General features: G+C 49.4%; 1 protein-coding gene across 2 annotated transcripts in view; it reads left to right on the top strand.

Annotated features, from left to right (window-relative positions):
• The window catches only part of BZW2 (basic leucine zipper and W2 domains 2), a 43434-nt gene extending 30808 nt beyond the window's left edge, over positions 1-12626 (top strand). Inside the window, exons 7-13 of one of the 2 annotated variants that reach the window (XM_058677959.1) lie at positions 1948-2057; positions 5711-5881; positions 7237-7383; positions 8504-8642; positions 11482-11604; positions 12156-12463; positions 12516-12626. In XM_058677959.1, the coding sequence (XP_058533942.1) occupies positions 1948-2057; positions 5711-5881; positions 7237-7383; positions 8504-8642; positions 11482-11604; positions 12156-12184 (719 nt within the window). In that variant the 3' untranslated portion in view covers positions 12185-12463; positions 12516-12626. Of the gene's footprint in view, positions 1-1947; positions 2058-5710; positions 5882-7236; positions 7384-8503; positions 8643-11481; positions 11605-12155; positions 12464-12515 lie in introns of those variants that run through there. The other variant, XM_012926102.3, reaches the window with a different exon arrangement.
• Positions 12627-17344: the final 4718 nt, after the last annotated feature.

The following is a 17344-nucleotide window of genomic DNA, read 5'->3' as shown; positions in this document are numbered from 1 at the left end:
TTCATTAAGGGAGGCAAGAAGAAAACACACGCCTGCACGGGAATGCTTCAGGGCTAACAGCCGGTTAGAGTGGCAGCTGTTGGGCCCAGCGTGCACAAGGGAATGAGCTGGTCCAAACCATTTCCCCCAGCTTCCATGTTCCTGTCACCCTGTGTGGGGACGATGCTTCATCATGCAGGACTGGTTTCTGCTGCAGGGACATAAGATCTTTCTGCCCTTGGACACGACATGGCCGGCCGCCTGTGACACCTTTTCTTCACTGTAGTCTAGACCTCTTGCCTCGTCTGTTTCCTCGGAGGCCTGCACATGCGCAGCCTTTGCTTGGGCGTCCCCATGGAACTCTGCAGCTGCGTCGCAGGGAGCGCCCTGGAATCGCAGGCGTCCCGGCTTGGGCAATTGCGCAGGCAGTGGAGCTCAGACAGTGAAACAAAAGTGTGCTGTGTTCTTGTGGGAAGATAATGATTTTCAAATTACAGTTTGAACCACAACACATTATTTTTTTCCTTAAAAGTTAATTAAAAGACCTTTTGTGACAGCATCTGTTTTATTCCTGAGAACATTTGCGATTTTTCCTCCTGCGTGTATCTGGTTCCAGCCTCCCTCATGTCTGTAATGAAAGGGCTTACAGTTTCTTTGTGGTTAAGTGAGAGAATTGTGAATCAAAAAGCAAAGTGTATTCAGAAACTATAGGTTCTTAACTTAAAATAGTCCAGACTATTATTATGTTGTTAATACTCCAGCTTAAGTGTTTTCCTGAAGAGAGTTGAAGATTCTAGATACTGTGTGATTTATTCCAGCTTTTCAGTGTATTCAAAGATTTTTCTAGTGTTTTCTAAGGTGAGAGAGAAAAAAGGAATAGTGTTAACTTGATTTTCATTGAGTTGCATAAATTTAAATTTTCTATGTAGTGAACTAATGTTTAAAATTTATGTTAAATTGTTAACATAAAAGTCTGGCTTCGTTTCCCTGCTTATTCAAGTGATCAAAATCATGCAAAGTTGATGTCCATAAATAATTGATTATTTGAGTACTTGCAAATAACTGGAAGCTGGGTGAAGTTGGTATGTGAATGCATTTCTTTCTGATGTAGCAGTAACTACAGAAGCGGAGCAGACTTCAGGGTGCGCAGACATACTGTCCAGGCCGTGGGTTCCTTCCCGTCAGCCTCAGCACAGGCTTAGAACTTGCAGTGCCCACAGAGCCGTCCGCTGGTTAGCGTGACTGTCCTCATGACTACATTCAAAATACAGGGAAATAAATGCCTGCAACAGCCGTGATATGTTATAGCTTAAGAATAATTTTAAAGGCTGTTTTACAAATACGAAAGCTGCAAAGTATATGACGCAGCTTTGTCTACAGCTCTACTTAGAGTGGTCACTTAATTTTTTTTTTAAGATGTAGTTATTTGACAAGCAGAGAGAGAGATTCCGACTGCTGATTCACTGCCTACACAGCCAGGGTCATACTGGCTGAGAACAGGCCTCCGTGGGAGTGGCAACAGGCCGGGTCCTGGGGCCACTGGCTGCGGCTCTCCCATCGGAAGTGAAGCAGCCAGGACCTACGTCAGCACTGAGATGTGAGCAGTGCAGGTGGCGGCTTAACCTGCCGTTTAGTCACATTCTTGTACTTGCTTCATTTATCAGCATATTTGTCTTAATATCTTCTGACCATGACGTTTTGGTTTTTCGTTCTCGACCCCTGCTTTAAACGGGAAGTACACAGGTGAAATTGAGGCTGGAACCACTGAAGATGTTCACCTTTTAAAAAGATTAAGAAAATATATATGTGTGTAAGTATATAATTAAAATCAGGTAGCAAAATGTCAATCAGGTAGTGATTCTAACTTGATTTTTCCATCACAGTAAATCACACCTGCAGTTATTTGCCGGTGGCAGGAAACCTGCCAGTCCTGCTCAGGGAAGGAACGGAGCTGTTTTGTCTCAACAGGCATCGCGGCCTCGTTTGCCGTCAAGCTCTTCAAGGCCTGGATGGCAGAGAAAGACGCCAACTCTGTTACCTCCTCGCTGAGAAAAGCCAACCTTGACAAGAGGCTGCTTGTGAGTGCTCTCTGGTCAGGGCCTCGCGGGCACCTGCTTCTCGGTGGGCAGGTGTGGGTGGGTGAATCCTCAGGGCAGCCGCAGTCTGCCACGGGACTGGCAGGCTCTAGGCTATATGAATTTGCCATGAACCTGGCATACTAACATCTTCATCGTGGTACAAATAAGTGGCATGATCCGATCCAAAACTCCCAGTGAATGTACAGAGATGTTTTGTTGGCTTTTTCTCATGAAATTTTGTATTCATTCCATAAGAATAGCAAGGGTTTCATAGTGCTTTGTACATGATTTCATACACAAGAAATACTGCTGAATAAACTCATGCAGCTTCATACACATGAGTGCTTCAAACGTGTATCAGCCGCCTCAGGTGGAGATGCTAGACCTGGAGGCTTGTTGGCACACTGAATACGATCGTAGAATGAAAACTTATAACCAGTGGCTTCCTAGAAGTATTAGTTATCAGCATGATAAAAATCCCAGCAGTCTTATTGACCAAGTACATAGGATGTCACAGTGTTGGAGGCACTGATCTCAAACTTGGGTTAAGGAGTTTTCCTGCAGAATAGAAGCCTCATGCAGACATGTCTCTGGAAATATTCCAGGTATGAATGAGGAAAGCAAGCCATTTCATTGCTCCGTGCTTTTCATTGCTTTGGATGTTTCTGGCTTTTTGGGGGCGGGGGTTGTTTTTATTTTCAGTCTTTGAGTTTTTCCAGGAAAATCGGCAGAAACGTCTTGTTCTTACTTCTCTCTGTTCCCCAGCATTCTTCTCTGGGGAAATAACAGGTGTGTCTTGAGATTCTTCCGTCCGCTGGTTCAGTCCTCAGTGGGCTGTAACTGCTGGGGCTGGGTCAGCCAGAGCTTCCTCCGGGTCTCCTGGGTGGGTGCAGGGACCCAGGTGCCCATCGGGCCATCCCGTGCTGCTCTCCCAGGCTTTTTAGCAGGGAGCAGTCGAAACGCAACCCAGCTGCCCTCACGGGATGCCCGCATTACCAACACAGCGGCCTTTTTGCTGTGCTCAGTGTAGGCCCATAGACAAACTCTAAAAATTAAAAGACCACTACTACCAACATCTCCTTCCTCTTTGTTATGCTAGTGCAAGTCCCATGGGATAGCTCCGCCAGCACTGAAAAGAACCTTAACTATAAGTGCTTTTTTTTTCTGTTCTCAGTCACTAAGAGTTCCCTTTGTCTCTTGAAGATTACCCTGAGAAAATCCAGTGTGTGTCAGTGATTGTAATCAAGAACAGTGAGGCTTAGGTCCTGGTTGCTGGGCGCAGATGATAGTGATGTGTGTTTGGCAGATTGTCCAGCTCTGCTGGGCCTGGTCCTAGGAGCTGTGCAGTAGGTGCGAGCAGGAGCAGAATGCTCCCGGAAGCTGCTGGCTGGAGGACCTGGAGCATGCCTCAGAGCCACGAGACCAGGTTGCTGAGCTGGTGGCTAGCCCTGCCTGTGGGCTCCCAGCTGGACCAGAGCACAGGGCCACGGTGCCTCAACTCCTGAAGTGACTGCGTAAGGTCCTGGCAAGTCAGTGCAGTGCCCCCTGCTCCCCACCCCTGCAGACAAGCATAGTAGGGAGGGATTGTTAGAAGACCCCCCAAGGAACAGCAGGTGGGGACTGGCAACAAGATACAGTCACTATAACCTGTCCCTCCAAAACCCTGGTGTTCTCTGTTCCTCTTTTATTTTTGTTTTGTTTTGTATAAGGTGAAAAAATTTTCCTAGTGTTTCTTCCATACAGATTTCACAGCATAATGCTATTTGCACCTCACGCTAGCCTCCCATTCACGCTCCCACCTTCCTACTTTTTAAATTTTTGCAATGACTTGCTTTCAGCTTAATCTTCAACTAAACAGTTTAACAAGTAGTAGGTAGAAAAACCACTATTCCTCAAGATTATTGACAAGGGCTAGGAACAATAATCAAATCTCAAAATGACAACTCTACTTAGATTACATTTTTCTTGTACTCTGTAAATTAATTACCAAAAATCAGAGACAATGTACGCTATATATGCATCTGAGTAGCGCTTGGGCCGTTTTCCAGTGCCTTCCCAGGCCTGTTAGCAGGGAGTGGGGTTGGAAGTTGGCAGCTGGCCAGGACATGAACCAGCACCATTATGGGATGCCAGTGCTGCAGACTGGTGGTTAACCCACTTTGCCACAGTGCCAGCACAGGTAGTAGGTTTAGCTCCTCAGTCCATTTAGAGTTGATTTTTGTATCGGGTGTAAGGTAGAAATCCTGCTTCATGCTTTTGCATGTGGGAGTTCAATTTTTCCTATACCGTTTATTGAAGAGGCTGGCCAAAGACTAGCTGGTTAATGAGCATGGATTAATATCTACATTTTCTAACTGTCCCATTGGTCTCCATCTGTTTTTGTCTAGCCTAAGAAATAGACTTAGCAAGTCTAGGGGTGAGAGGATAGAGGTTTCCACCAGAAAGAGGTGTTCCATCCACTGATTGACTTCCCTCCCAGACAACTAGACCAAAACCACGTGGTTGGCAGGGTCCCACGTGCTCGAGTCCAGGCACATTGGCAGGAAGCTAGACTGGAATCCTAGCAGCCGAAACATGAACCGGTGCTGACTTGAAAGCCAGCATTGCAGGTGGCAGCCTCGCAGTGCCAGTCCCCGTGTTCTGCCCCTCTGAAATGTGGGACTCAACACGGGAAACTAGAGGAGGGACGTACAGGAGACACAGGGTTTCAGTGCTGATGAGGGAGCCACTGCTGAGTTCCTGTGCGCTGTAGCAAACCCACAGCAGAGCTCTGCTCAGACTTGTAATGGCCCTTAGCATCTGCCGTGGTTGTGCAGAGCTGAGCAGTATCGGCATGGGGGCTGCCTGTTTCCACTGTGCAGCAGTCTGAAAGATGTGAGCGCCTAACAAAGCTGCCGGATTTCCATGGTAACCAACCAAAATCCCCACAGGATTAGATTGTAACTCGGGGCAGGTTGGGGTTCTCCCGCACAGGATAGGGCGACATGGAAAATAGGAAAGTGGCCATGATGTACTGCTGTTAACATTTTCATCAGAATTAGCAATAAGCTGAGGCAATGGCCAGGTGGTTTTAGAATCAGTCTCCCTGCGTGCTTAATTAACAACTGCCACCCTGAGTAATCGGCAGAAGGGAATTCTCTCCTGTGGCCAAGCTGGTGTTGCCAAGGAGCTGTGGCATTTTCTCAAAAGGCAGAAAGATGCCTGCAAGATACTGGTCGGTGTTGTCCTCAGAGTACTCCTGCCGGTGTGTCAGGTGTGACTAGAACCGACCGAAGCAAACGCTGTGATGAGTGATTTCCCTTTTCTCTTCCCTCGTCAGTTTAAAACAATTCAAATTCTATTCAGAGTCTTCTCCTTTGCATTTAATTCAGCAGGTTTTGTTGTGTATTGACACCTGCCATATTTCATGAAGGGAAAAGTAAAAATAACTGACCAGCATTTATAGCAATTCAGAATCTGTGAATCTCAAGTTGCTTAGCGTTTTTCTCCTTTGTAGAAGATGCTTGGCTCAATAAATATACCAATGCAATTTATTTTCTTTTGGAAACCTGCCACCAAATGGGAGCTGTTGTAAAGGAAGTGAGACATCTGTCCTTGGTGTCCACTGACAGTTGAATGCTTGGTGGCTCACAGTCTCTGTCTTCCTGTCGCAGGAACTCTTTCCGGTTAACCGGCAGAGCGTGGATCATTTTGCTAAGTACTTCACTGACGCGGGCCTCAAGGAGCTGTCCGACTTCCTCCGGGTGCAGCAGTCCCTGGGCACCAGGAAAGAGCTACAGAAGGAGCTCCAGGAGCGGCTCTCACAGGAGTGCCCCATCAAGGAGGTGGGTACCGCCGGGCATGCTCTCCCCGCCGTGTGTGTTCCTCCCTGGACCGTGGGGGCGAACGCAGTGCCAAGGCATCTGTTCAGAGCCCTCCAGTGAGCGGGAGTTTCAGAAGTGAGTGGTGATGGCCACACGCAGCACGACTTGCTCTGGTTGAATCAGATACTGCAGGTGGCAAAGAGACTGCGCCGTTCACCATCAGAACTGCCAGGGGTTTTCTGCTTGGTCATACACTGCCCAAACTAGTACAGAATTTCTGGGGGGAATCCGCAGTCATCAGGATTTTATGTGAATTAGAGAGGTTTGAGCTCACATCCTGGGAGAAGACTGGTTAAGCCAGAGACTTCTGTGCTCACACCGGCAACAGCCATGCAGCCCCAGAATTGACAGAGCTGTCGCTGTATAGTCCTCGGTGTTCACCTGTACCAACTTCTACAAAAGCAAACTGCCAACTTAGGCTTTATAGAAATTAAGCCGATGGGATGTCCTGTTGCTGCTTGGCTGTAAGTTTGTGAGCCTCACCACCCTGCCCTGCTGGGACCTGCAGGCCCTCACGGGGTGTCAGGACCCAGGAGCCTCACCACCCTGCCCTGCTGGGACCTGCAGGCCCTCAGGGGGTGTCAGGCCTGCCATAATCATCCAGCAGAGGGAGGTGTTGCAGCAACAAAGACTCAAGTCTCCTAGCACTAAGTAAAGAGCAGTCGTCCCAAGCAAGAAATCACAAATGAAAAAAAAAAATACTCTTAGGTACAGGGCCGGCTCTCACCTTGTAGCTTCCCCAGGGGCAGCTTGTTCTGCTTTTGCACAAGTCACAGTGCTTCAGGCATTTGCTGCTTGCTTGCCATTTCTGAGGCCCTGGCCTGTCCTTTGTGAGCACTGGAGCAAGGCATTGCGGTGCACTCGATAGGGATGATGCGCTGGGCAGCCCTGCCTACCAGAGCTCTGTGCTGGTACACTCTGTTGGCATGAGCCTCGTCCAGAGCAGTCTGGGGGAATGTGCTGTAGAGAAAGGCCTGTGTAAACCCAGATGTTGCCCTACCGGTAGGTTTTAAGTGATGAGGCCTCATTCAGTTCCTGAGACAGTCTGGCCTGCCCAGGTTTGCCCACTCGACTGGCCCCCTAGCAGCCCATCTCCCGGGAGGTGAGGGTGGCTCCCAGCCGTCTGTGGTGCTCTGCTGCTCTGGGCCTGCTGATTTTTGGATTACACTCAGTCCACTCTGTTTTCATTGTTTTCCCTCCCTCTTGGGCCCTAAGAACCGAGACCTGGAAAGCACTGCCGCTTTGGCCAGGTGGTAGGGACATGGGGGAGCTCCGCCTCCAGCCTCTGCCTCTCACCCCTCCTCTGTGACGCGTAGGTGGTGCTTTACGTCAAAGAAGAAATGAAGAGGAATGAGCTTCCGGAAACGGCGGTGATTGGACTCCTGTGGGCCTGCATCATGAATGCCGTGGAGTGGAACAAGAAGGAAGAGCTGGTCGCCGAGCAAGCTCTCAAGCACCTGAAGGTAAAAGGACCCCACGGGCCTGTGCCCAGCGACTCCTACCTCCTGAGATACAACAGCCTAGCACTTGGGGTGCCCACGGGCCACAGCTGGGTTCCTGGGCTTGACTCCTGGCTCCAGCTTCATGCTAATGCAGACCCTGGGAGGCAGTGGAGATGGCTCCAGGGTTGGGTCCCCACCACCCACGGGCGAGATGGAGATTGTACTCCTCCTGGCTGCAGCTGAGGCCTTTGCTCTCGGGAACATTCGGGGAGGGAACCAGTAGGTGGAGCACCTTTCTTTTTCTCTGTCACTCAAAGCAATAGGAAAGGATAGAACAAACGGACACCAGCTGAAATGCTCTCAAACGCACACTTTTCTAGTTTTCTTTTTTGCATTTGCCACTGCCTCAGTTGCTACAGATAGCAGAGCCTGTGAAATATCTTAGAGTGAATTCTCACCAAAAACCTCATCAAAAAAACCCACAGAATCATCCAGTGTAGGCCTAAAAGTAACAGCAAAGTACAGACTGAATTGACACTAGTCTAGAAAGTAGGAATCGTGACACGTCAGTTGGCTGTCAGTATTTGTGCAGGCACATACGTTTTCATTTTTATTGTCTTGTTTATATTTGAGTAGGATGCGAGTAGAACAGAAGTCAGGCGCACCTCTCACAGTGGGGAACGTGTGTGCATTGAATAGACCTGAGAAGTGTCCTGGGAAGAAATTGTTTACTTGAGTAGATCTCACAGGAAACAGTGTCTTTCTGAGGGACCAGCAGCCAAGACAGTGGGAGCAACGGAACAAAGCTATGTCCGCCACCTGGCAGGGAGGAGAGGAGGGTCTGGGTGTGGCAGGGCCTGTTCTGGGGGTGCAGGGACGGGAGCCCATTTCCACAGCAAGCTGTGGGCGTCGTGGCCGCAGCAATGTGCTGCAATAGAGGTAGCCTCCTGTTGAGTACGTGTGGCAAGAGTAATAAGATGCTGGCGATTTTTAAAAATCTGCTCCTCTGAGATGCAGCCTGATCAGAGAAAGGCTGAGAGTGTTTTTTAAGCAAGCCTGCCCGTGATGGTTAGGGCTCCAGGGGACCAGGCCCTGGTCCTCTCCCACAAGTGACGGTTTTGCTTTCCACTCCCGTTTGTAGCAATATGCTCCCCTCCTGGCTGTGTTCAGCTCCCAAGGCCAGTCGGAGCTGGCCCTGCTGCAGAAGGTCCAGGAGTACTGCTATGACAACATCCACTTCATGAAGGCCTTTCAGAAGATCGTGGTTCTCTTCTACAAAGGTGACCACCCCCAAGAGGCCGTGGGGGAGTTACTGGGAGCGGGATGATGAGCAGCCAAGGTGCAGAGAGGGAAGGCGCGTGCGCATGCCTCAGGCACTTCCTGGCACATGGGGATGGTGCGTGAAGGTACTGATATCGTGTGTGATAATCCAGCGGTTGGCAATTGTGGATTACTTCTCATGGCTCGTGCTGTAAAGCTGACATTTAAAAAGCCTAATGCAGTAATGAGGCTTTGCGCTTACTTGGCCCAGTGGCTCTCCTGTTTCCCAAGGAAGAGTCTATTTTTAGACTCCTCACATCGAATGTCTTCTCATTGTATTTGTAAGGATTAGGTTGCCATGACAACCAGCACTAAAAATATGAGTGCTGAAGGCTTTAACCGATTGCAGTCTGCATGCCCAGAGCCTACAAAGTGGGATTCTGGGGTCTCGGGGGGCTGGGGTGGATGTGGCTTTATGAGGAGAGCAAAAAGCGTACTTGCAAAATGCTGCATTCTGTACGTTATGAAGTGGTGTTGGAGCTGTCCCTGTCGAGTGGTACAGCAGGAAAATTAAGGAATGATGTCAGCCATATTTTCTCTTCCTTCAGTGTTTGTCCTTTTTTGAAGGCTGCCTTTGGGATTTAAAATGTGAAAATTTTATAGGATTCATTAGTAGCTATCTTAAAACCTTTAACAGCATTTAATGAATTTCAGTTATATATTCAGATTCTGTAGATCTATGCTTCTCACCCACAAGTGTCTGGGTGATTTTTTTTTTTATTTGTTGGTATGTATGTATGTATGTATATATACTGTTTGTGTGTTATGCACATATTAATATATACATATTTATGAGGTACCCTGTTTTATTTAGATGCATGAACACATTTGCAATGTCTAATCGGAATAAGCCTATCCAGCTCCTCAAACATTTCTCATTTCTTTATGGTGAAAAGAGCATTAATCGTCTTAACATTTGGAACGGAGAAATACAGTCAGTGACGTCATCCGTAGTGGCCCAAGCTTGCTTTTGCAGTGGCACGGTGCTCCGTCATGTGCGTCTTCTCTCTGTCCTGCCATCCGTGGGTGCACACCCAGGTCACTGCCACCTCCTGGCTCTTGGGAATAGGGCTGCCGCTAACCTGGCAGTCACCAACCAGGTGCCATTCTTTGCTTCCTGAGAACACTGCAGCCCGCGGAGCACTCACACAGTGGGACACTGCAGTGAATGGCCTCTCCTGCTTGACGTCTGGTCGTTGAGTTCCCTCTGGCCAGATCCCACCCGGGTCTTCTGAGCTGTGATCACTGAGACAGGAGGGCTCCCCCGAGGGTTGCCCACAGTGACTCGCCAGAACGAAGCTTGACACCACATGGGGGTTTGAGGGCCCTGCTCTGTCCGTTTGTGTTTTCTCAGATACCCGGGGTTGGCTGGGTAATCAGATGGTGCGGGCCATCTTGTGTCGCGGCATATCCCTTCACACGAGTGATGCCGCTCAACTCCAGACTGTTGAATCGGTGCTGTCCACCTGCAGGCTGTCCCATCGCTTCATGCCCAAGGTTTCCTGGAGTCCATCTTTATGAAGAAAAATACTGCAATGTGTTTGTCAGGAGAAAGTGATGCCCCTTAAATGAAACGATATTAATTCGTTGCTGGGACCCGCCTGCAGCGCTGGCATCCTGTGTGGGCACAGACTGGTTCAAGGGCTGGCTGTTCTAGTTTTAATCCAGCTCCCTGCTGACAGACTGGGAAAACAGCCTAGGATGTCCTGAGTTTCTGGGCTCCTGCACCCGAGTGGGACAGCAGAGGGAAGCTGCTGGCTGTGGCCAGGCCTAGACCCATCCGGGGAGTAAACCAGCAGATGGAAGGACTCTCTGCTCCCACTCTAACTCTGTTTCTAAGTCACCATGACATATTAGCTGCAGCTACGTCATTCAGGTGACCTATTCATGTCACACGGCTTTCTCAGCACTTGGAATGGGCTGGGTATACATTTGGGGACAGTGACCGATGCTTGTTGCCCACTTGCCACCTCCTTTCCCATCACAGCTAATGACCCGTGAGGACATTGGCAGAGCCTGCTTCCCTCCCTGCCCTCGAAATTCAGTAGGCTCAGTTAGTGCTAACCTGAGGATGTTCAGAGGGAGTTGTTTGTTTGAGAGGCCCCTCAAACTGGTGCCCCTGTGGGGTGCTAGCGATGCTTGTACCTCCCGTACCACGGCAGTGGGCCCAGAATTCAGAACTTTAGGTAACAGATTTTGTACAGGTTTGTTTTTTTTTTTTTTTAACAAGTGTTACTGTCTAATGTCTTTCTTCTTAAAGTAGTACAGTTAGGTACTGCTGCTGTGAGTCGAATTCACGGAAATAGTCATTAGTGAGCGAGTGTAGACGTGCAGTTTTATGTGTGCTGACGCCACAGCACACTCGGCAAGCTCTTTCAGTGTTCATGATGTTCTTGCCTGCTGTGCACTTTTTTTGGTCATTGTCATTCTCTCCTTTCTTTAAAAAAATCCCCATACCAGATCAATCATTTGAGGTTGTTCCTTCATTTAAGATATGGTTAAATTCGGCAGGACACTGATTGCTCTGAAAGAAATTGCCGATTCAGTGGCCAGATTACCAAGCGGCTGTGCATCCTGTCGGCGAGCTTGCAGTGTGAGGGGCTCCCAGGCCTCAGCAGCGACCTGTAGGCTGGCGTTCCGTCTGATCTGCAGTGTTGCCATGAGGCCAGCTGCCCGGAGCTGGCGCCCTGCCACCTGCCCAGGAGCTTGGGCCCTCGGTTCTAATCGCGCTGCAGGGGTTTCTTGTGTAAGTGAAGGTGTTGGGATACACAGTAACTTGGCTGTGGTGTACAATTGCAGCTGATGTTCTGAGTGAAGAAGCAATACTGAAATGGTATAAAGAAGCCCACGTTGCCAAAGGCAAAAGTGTTTTCCTTGACCAGATGAAGAAGTTTGTGGAGTGGTTGCAGAACGCGGAAGAAGGTAAGATTCCCTTCATAGCTCGGGTGGCCATTCGGCAAACCTTCTGTCCTGGTGCCTCAGGATAACTACATCCCCACAGGATTATTCTGGCTTCCTTGAAACTGTGACGCTGGAGGTGTCTGTCTCCATTTTAGTCCTCCTCTGTGAAGTCAAACCAGCAAAAATTTCTCCATGAAAATTAACAATAAAGAAATAAAAAACCACTCCTTTTGCCCATTCTGGTGGAGGAGAGTGGAACGTTGGGGAATTAGGTAATCAGTAGATTGTGCAAAGAACAAAATATGCTTTATTGGCTGAGTAGCAGTGGGAGCCCCAGGTTTAAGAACCGCAGATAAGGGTGAACACAAGGTGGATTGTTTGCAAAGAGTCGGAGTTCTGTTCTGCAGGAGCACGTCCCGGCTTGTTGGCGTCTGGTGGAAGGGCGGTGCGCCTAAAGGGGCAGAACACCCCGCTTGTCTGCCCTCGCCTGGCTGGCCCAGCAGGAGGGTGTCTGTGATTAAAAAACAACGAAACCCGGGGACACACACCTGACCTCTCTTCCTCTCTTCCAGAGTCTGAATCGGAAGGTGAAGAAAACTAAATGGTTCACCAAGCACAAATGCCAAGATCACCACACGCCACTTTTGTGATCCGGAATGCTGAACCATTTGGGAAGAGGAAAAAAAAATAGGCTAGGCTTCCCTTGTGCGCAGGGGAACGGGTGTTGTTTGTGTTTTGTTTGCGATGGAGCCCTGAGGCATCAGCTGTTACACTTGGGACTCTACCTCTCACTCACTAACTGCAAGCCATCCAGCGGGGAGTCCAGCCTGGGCGCCGCTCAGCACTCAACCACTCCTGGTTTTTTAGCCTTGTTGTTCAGGTACCGTGTGGTGAGCGCCCCCTGGTGTCTGTCACCGGCCCACCTTGTTCAGGTACCGTGTGGTGAGCGCCCCCTGGTGTCTGTCACAGGCCCACCTTGGTAGTTGTATCTGCTCCTGTATGTGATTGGACAGTTTTTTAAAATAAACGGCTTTTTAAAAATCTGGGCTCATGCTCTCGGGGCCTTTATTGCTTCGGCTGCAGAGGGTAGCTCAGTGCGAGACGTGTTCTTCATATCCCAGGTGCTGAGTGCTGGCGTTTCTCGTGACCTATGAAAATTGCATTTTCCCTTTTATCATCCCGGGTGATGAATTCCATTGTTCTTCATCAGAAATAGAAGAATCAACAAGTCAACAAGTGACTTGCGCACTGGCGTGCACGGTGATGGTCATAATAATTCTGATACATTACACGCTGCGTGGTGTCCTCAGCTGGGTTTCCTCCCTAAGAGGACAGCTGAAAGGGGTGTGTGTGTGTGCGCATAGATGTCACTCACACTGAGGTGATTTAACGCTTTCAGTTGCCGTTCTCTCCATGGTTAACAGTGTGACACGTTAGGATCATTTTGGAAAACTCAGCTTCATCACGTGATTCTTGGCTCTGGAAAAACTTAGCATTTCCCTGTGGCTGCTGGGGTCGAAGTGCTCTCCAGGAGGGTGAACATTTTATGTCAATAGGAGTTGAAAACGAGCCCGGGTCCCCGTGGGGTGCAGCCGACCGAGCTGCGTCCCGCGCCGAGCACCGGTGTGCGTCCTGGCTGCTTTGCGTTTGCTCCAGCTTCCTGCCGAGGGAACTGGGGAGGTCGCCGAGGAGGGCTCACGTCCAGGGCATGCCAGCCGTGGAGGAGACCAGCTGGAGTTCCCCACTCCTGACTGAGCCTGGCCCAGCCTCAACTGTTGTGGATGTTCAGGGAATGAAACAGCACTCGGAAGAGCTCTCCGTCCCTGTCACTCTGCCTTTCACATAACTATGTAAACGGAGGGAAAGTGCCTCCCGAGACACCCCCATGTGTAACGTGACGGACTCCTCCACACTTGTTAGGAAGCGCATGACCGAATGTTAGAATACCGTCAACAGAGAATATCCAGGCAGATTGCGCATTTTTGCAATATCACCTGTGTGAGAATGTTGGTTTTTCATTTCTCAGACATAGCCATGAGAAAACAGTTGTAGCAATGACTGCAAATCCCTAGGACGTGGGTGGGCACCTGGCACAGCCGTGCAGACCCTGCCTGGGCTGCCCGGCTCCGTGTCGAAGGGCTCTGCCCTGCTGCTGTGCCCGTGTGAGGCCGCAGGTGATGCCGTGAGTGCTTGAGTTCCCTCCACACTCGTGGGAAGCCACGACTGAGTCTTGAGCTCCTGGTCCACCTCCTGCAAGCATTTCAGGAGTGAACCAGTAGATGGAAGATCCTCTGCCTCCCTGCTTTTCAAGTATAAAAAAAGGACAGGAAAGAGGAAAGAAACTTGCTCTCATCTGCTCTACTTTGTTTTACAAAGAAGAGTCCTAGAAAATACATCTTTATGCTTATCCCGGGTGCCTGGAGGGCATCCCTCATCCCCAGGCTGGTCCCCTCTCCGGCCCTGTCTTCCCCAGCTTCCCTGCTGTTTGTAGCAAAGCCAGCCCTGTCCGCCCCTTCCACCCACCGAAAATTTTCATTTTCAATTAGGTTTGAGGTTAAACCGTGTTTCCTAATCGAAAGTGTTGGGCCATAAATTTGAAAGAGTTGAAGCGATGGGGAGGGGAGGACAGAAAGAGATCTCGCATCCACTGATTTCTTTCCCTCCGTGACCAAGACTGAAGCCAGGAGCCAGAAGCTGCTGCTGGGTCTCCCACAAGGGTGTAAGGGGTCCAGGCACTTGGCCCATCTGCTGCTGCTTGCCCAGGCACATTAGCAGAGAGCTGGAACAGAAGTGGAGCAGCTGGAACCGGTGCCCATGGGTTAACAGCATCTCAAGGTTACCCACTACACTACAGTGCTGGCCCCAATGATGGAATGTTTAATAGAAATTTGTGAGCCATATGGGTTTTTTCCCTTCACATGTCCTCCATGGCCAGGTGGGAAAAGGGGTGAAGCTGGGATCCAGGAATGCATCCAGGGTGTTCCACGTGGCTGGCAGGAAGCCATCACTGCTGTTTGGGGTCTGCATCTAAATGTTCAGATGTGGAACGTGGCATGACTCGGCCAGTAAGTAGGCCAGACACCTGCTCCCTATAGTGAAGATGCTGTGTGTTTTATGTGTCTGCTGAGATCCATGTCAGAGGGCTTTCCCTTGGCTTTAGGGGAATTTGAGTAAGAAGTGTGAGGGTAACTGCATTGGAACAGACTTGACTTGGCCCCATGGTTTCAAAAGTTACTAAACCTAGACCTAAAAAGGGTCATAGTCGTACAGGGACAGTGACAAGGTGGGGCCACAGGTCCCATCAAATGAATCCCACATGCCTGCTTTGCCTCTGCTTTAAGGAGAATAAATGTCCAAAGCTGAAGCCAACAGGTCCATAAAACAGTGCTCTGGGTGAGGAACCATCTGTGACAGGGAGGAAACCCTACTCAGCATTACCCAGTAGAGGGTTTTTCCCAAGCAGAACTTAAGGCTGTTAGGTCAAGCAAATACAAAGAATGCACCCATGAACTAAGTGCTTGTTGTTGTTTATAAAACCTGTCCCGGTTGAAACAGTTGTTGAATTAGTTATTCATTGCTGAGGAACAAGTCGTCCCAGCACAGCAGCTCTCAGTAAACATGCTTGTATCCCAGCCTTAAGGAATCCGGCATGGCTTAGCTTCGAGCTCGGGAGCCCTGGGCCTTGGCTGAGGCCACAGCCCGGAGCTGTGGGACCTGCTTCTAAGCTGGCTTCCGAGGCTCTCGTGTCTGTTCTGTGCCTCTGTTAGGCTGTGTGAGTGTCCTTGGGGCGCAGCAGCTGGCTCCAGGGCTGAGCTCTGAGAGCCAGGGAGCCCAAAACAGGGAACCATCTTTGATACCTCTTAGACGTGATCAGCTTGGGGCAGGTATTGTGACATGCAGGGTTAAACTGCCACACTGAATGCCACTGTCCCATCTTGGCGCTAGTTCAAGTCCTGCCTTCTGCATTTTAGGTCTCACTTTGCTAATTCACATAGGAAAGCAACAAAGCTTGGCCCTAGTGCAGGGTCCCAAGGCTTTGGATGAGGGCTAGAAATGAATGCTGCCATGCAGAAGGAAGGATTCCGTTGGCTCAGAGCTTAGAATTATTTTCCAGAGTAGTATCCCACAGTGAATGAGCAGCCTTGTCCCCACATCGGGGCAGGGAACAAGAGACCCAGCAGTTCCCGGGACACTGCTCATTCACTGTGCTTCCAGAGCCCCTTAACATCTATCTGGTAGACCTTCCAGAGCCCCTTAACATCTGGTAGACCTTGTCACATTGCAGCTGATAGCAAACGCAGAGCTGCCAAGACGGGCGCATTTCCTGGTATTTTTAGGATCACTTCAGCTTGTTTAATGCACTCATAGGGTCCAGTGATAGACGATTTTAGGAGTAGATTGTGAGTTCCACTAAAATCCAGATTTTTGTCTATGGCTGAATGTTTTGCAGTACTTTATAAAATCAACACATAAGGTTACCAGGATCTGTTTTGGGATACTATCAGATAGAGCAGGTTAAGGTAGGAGATAATGAATGCAAACGCGCACATACTCAGCTCTCTGTGTGTGTGTGTGTGTGTGTGTGTGCGCGCGCACGAACGGGCGGGGTGTGTGAGAGAGACTTATTGTAAATAAAAAAGACAGGAAGCAGTTAGGCAAGTCTGAAGTCCACAGAAATGGCCAGCTGGAACAAGATTAATTTCTTCTCTAGAAAACCAAATGTTTGTCCTTGAAAGCTTTCCATTTGCTGGATAAGGTATAACCCTGTTATGGGGATATTCTCCTTATGCCAACTGGTGTTTAGGTCTTAATTGAATCTGCAAGATGCCATAACCAAGCTGCCCCATACAAATGAACCCTCTTATCAAATTACTTGGAAATTTCCAAGGAAACATGGCATAAAAGATGTGTATTTGTGGCAAGGGAGATGCAGGACCATGGCTTAGCTAGCTAATACTCCACCTTGTGGTACTGGCAGCCCACTGCTCTACTTGCCATCCAGCTCCTGGCTTATGGACTGGGAAAGCAGCAGGGGCTAGCCCGGGTCCCTGGGCTCCTGCACCAGGGCTCCTGGACGCTGCCACGCAGGGTGCGCACGAGCAGGAGGCTGGCTGGGAAGTCCAGCTGGAGTTGGGATTCCATCCCAGCTGGTCCAATACAACATGAGGGAACTCCAGATGGCAGCTGAACGTACTGTGCCGTAACATCTGCCCCAGAATTTCAGTTATTGAATTCCTATTGAATACCTGTTGTATTCCTTATTCCTTAAGGACCGTTGACCTTCAAACACTTTGTTTTATGGAAATCAACGTCTCCGTAAATATTTGCTTTGGAACCTTGTTAACTTATGGGCAGAAACAATATTTGCCTGGGAGGCTGAATTCCTTCCCTTGCCTTCTGACCAGCTCTGTGACTTCCCTGATTCTGTCGTGACCAACCAGGACCATACAGAAGCAGTTTGCTTATCTAAGTCGAAGAACATCCCACAGGCTTCTTGTGTGTCACACTTGATTTTGCGAGTGAAGCACCTTGTCTCCTTCTTAGGTACACACTATTTCTTTGGAGGTGGATGGGAAGTGGAGCGGCCAGGACACAACCGGCGCTCATATGGAATCCTGGTGCACACAAGGCGAGGATTCAGCCACTCAGCCACCATGCTGGGCTGAGCTTTTTAAGATATCCAGTATTTAAAAAATAATATTGGGGCCCGGCGGCGTGGCCTAGCAGCTAAAGTCCTCGCCTTGAATGCCCTGGGATCCCA

This window comes from Ochotona princeps, chromosome 20 (assembly GCF_030435755.1).
Source record: "Ochotona princeps isolate mOchPri1 chromosome 20, mOchPri1.hap1, whole genome shotgun sequence".
Classification (NCBI taxonomy): domain Eukaryota; kingdom Metazoa; phylum Chordata; class Mammalia; order Lagomorpha; family Ochotonidae; genus Ochotona; species Ochotona princeps.
Note: the sequence above shows the minus strand (reverse complement) of the source record. Positions and strands in the feature narration are given on the sequence as shown.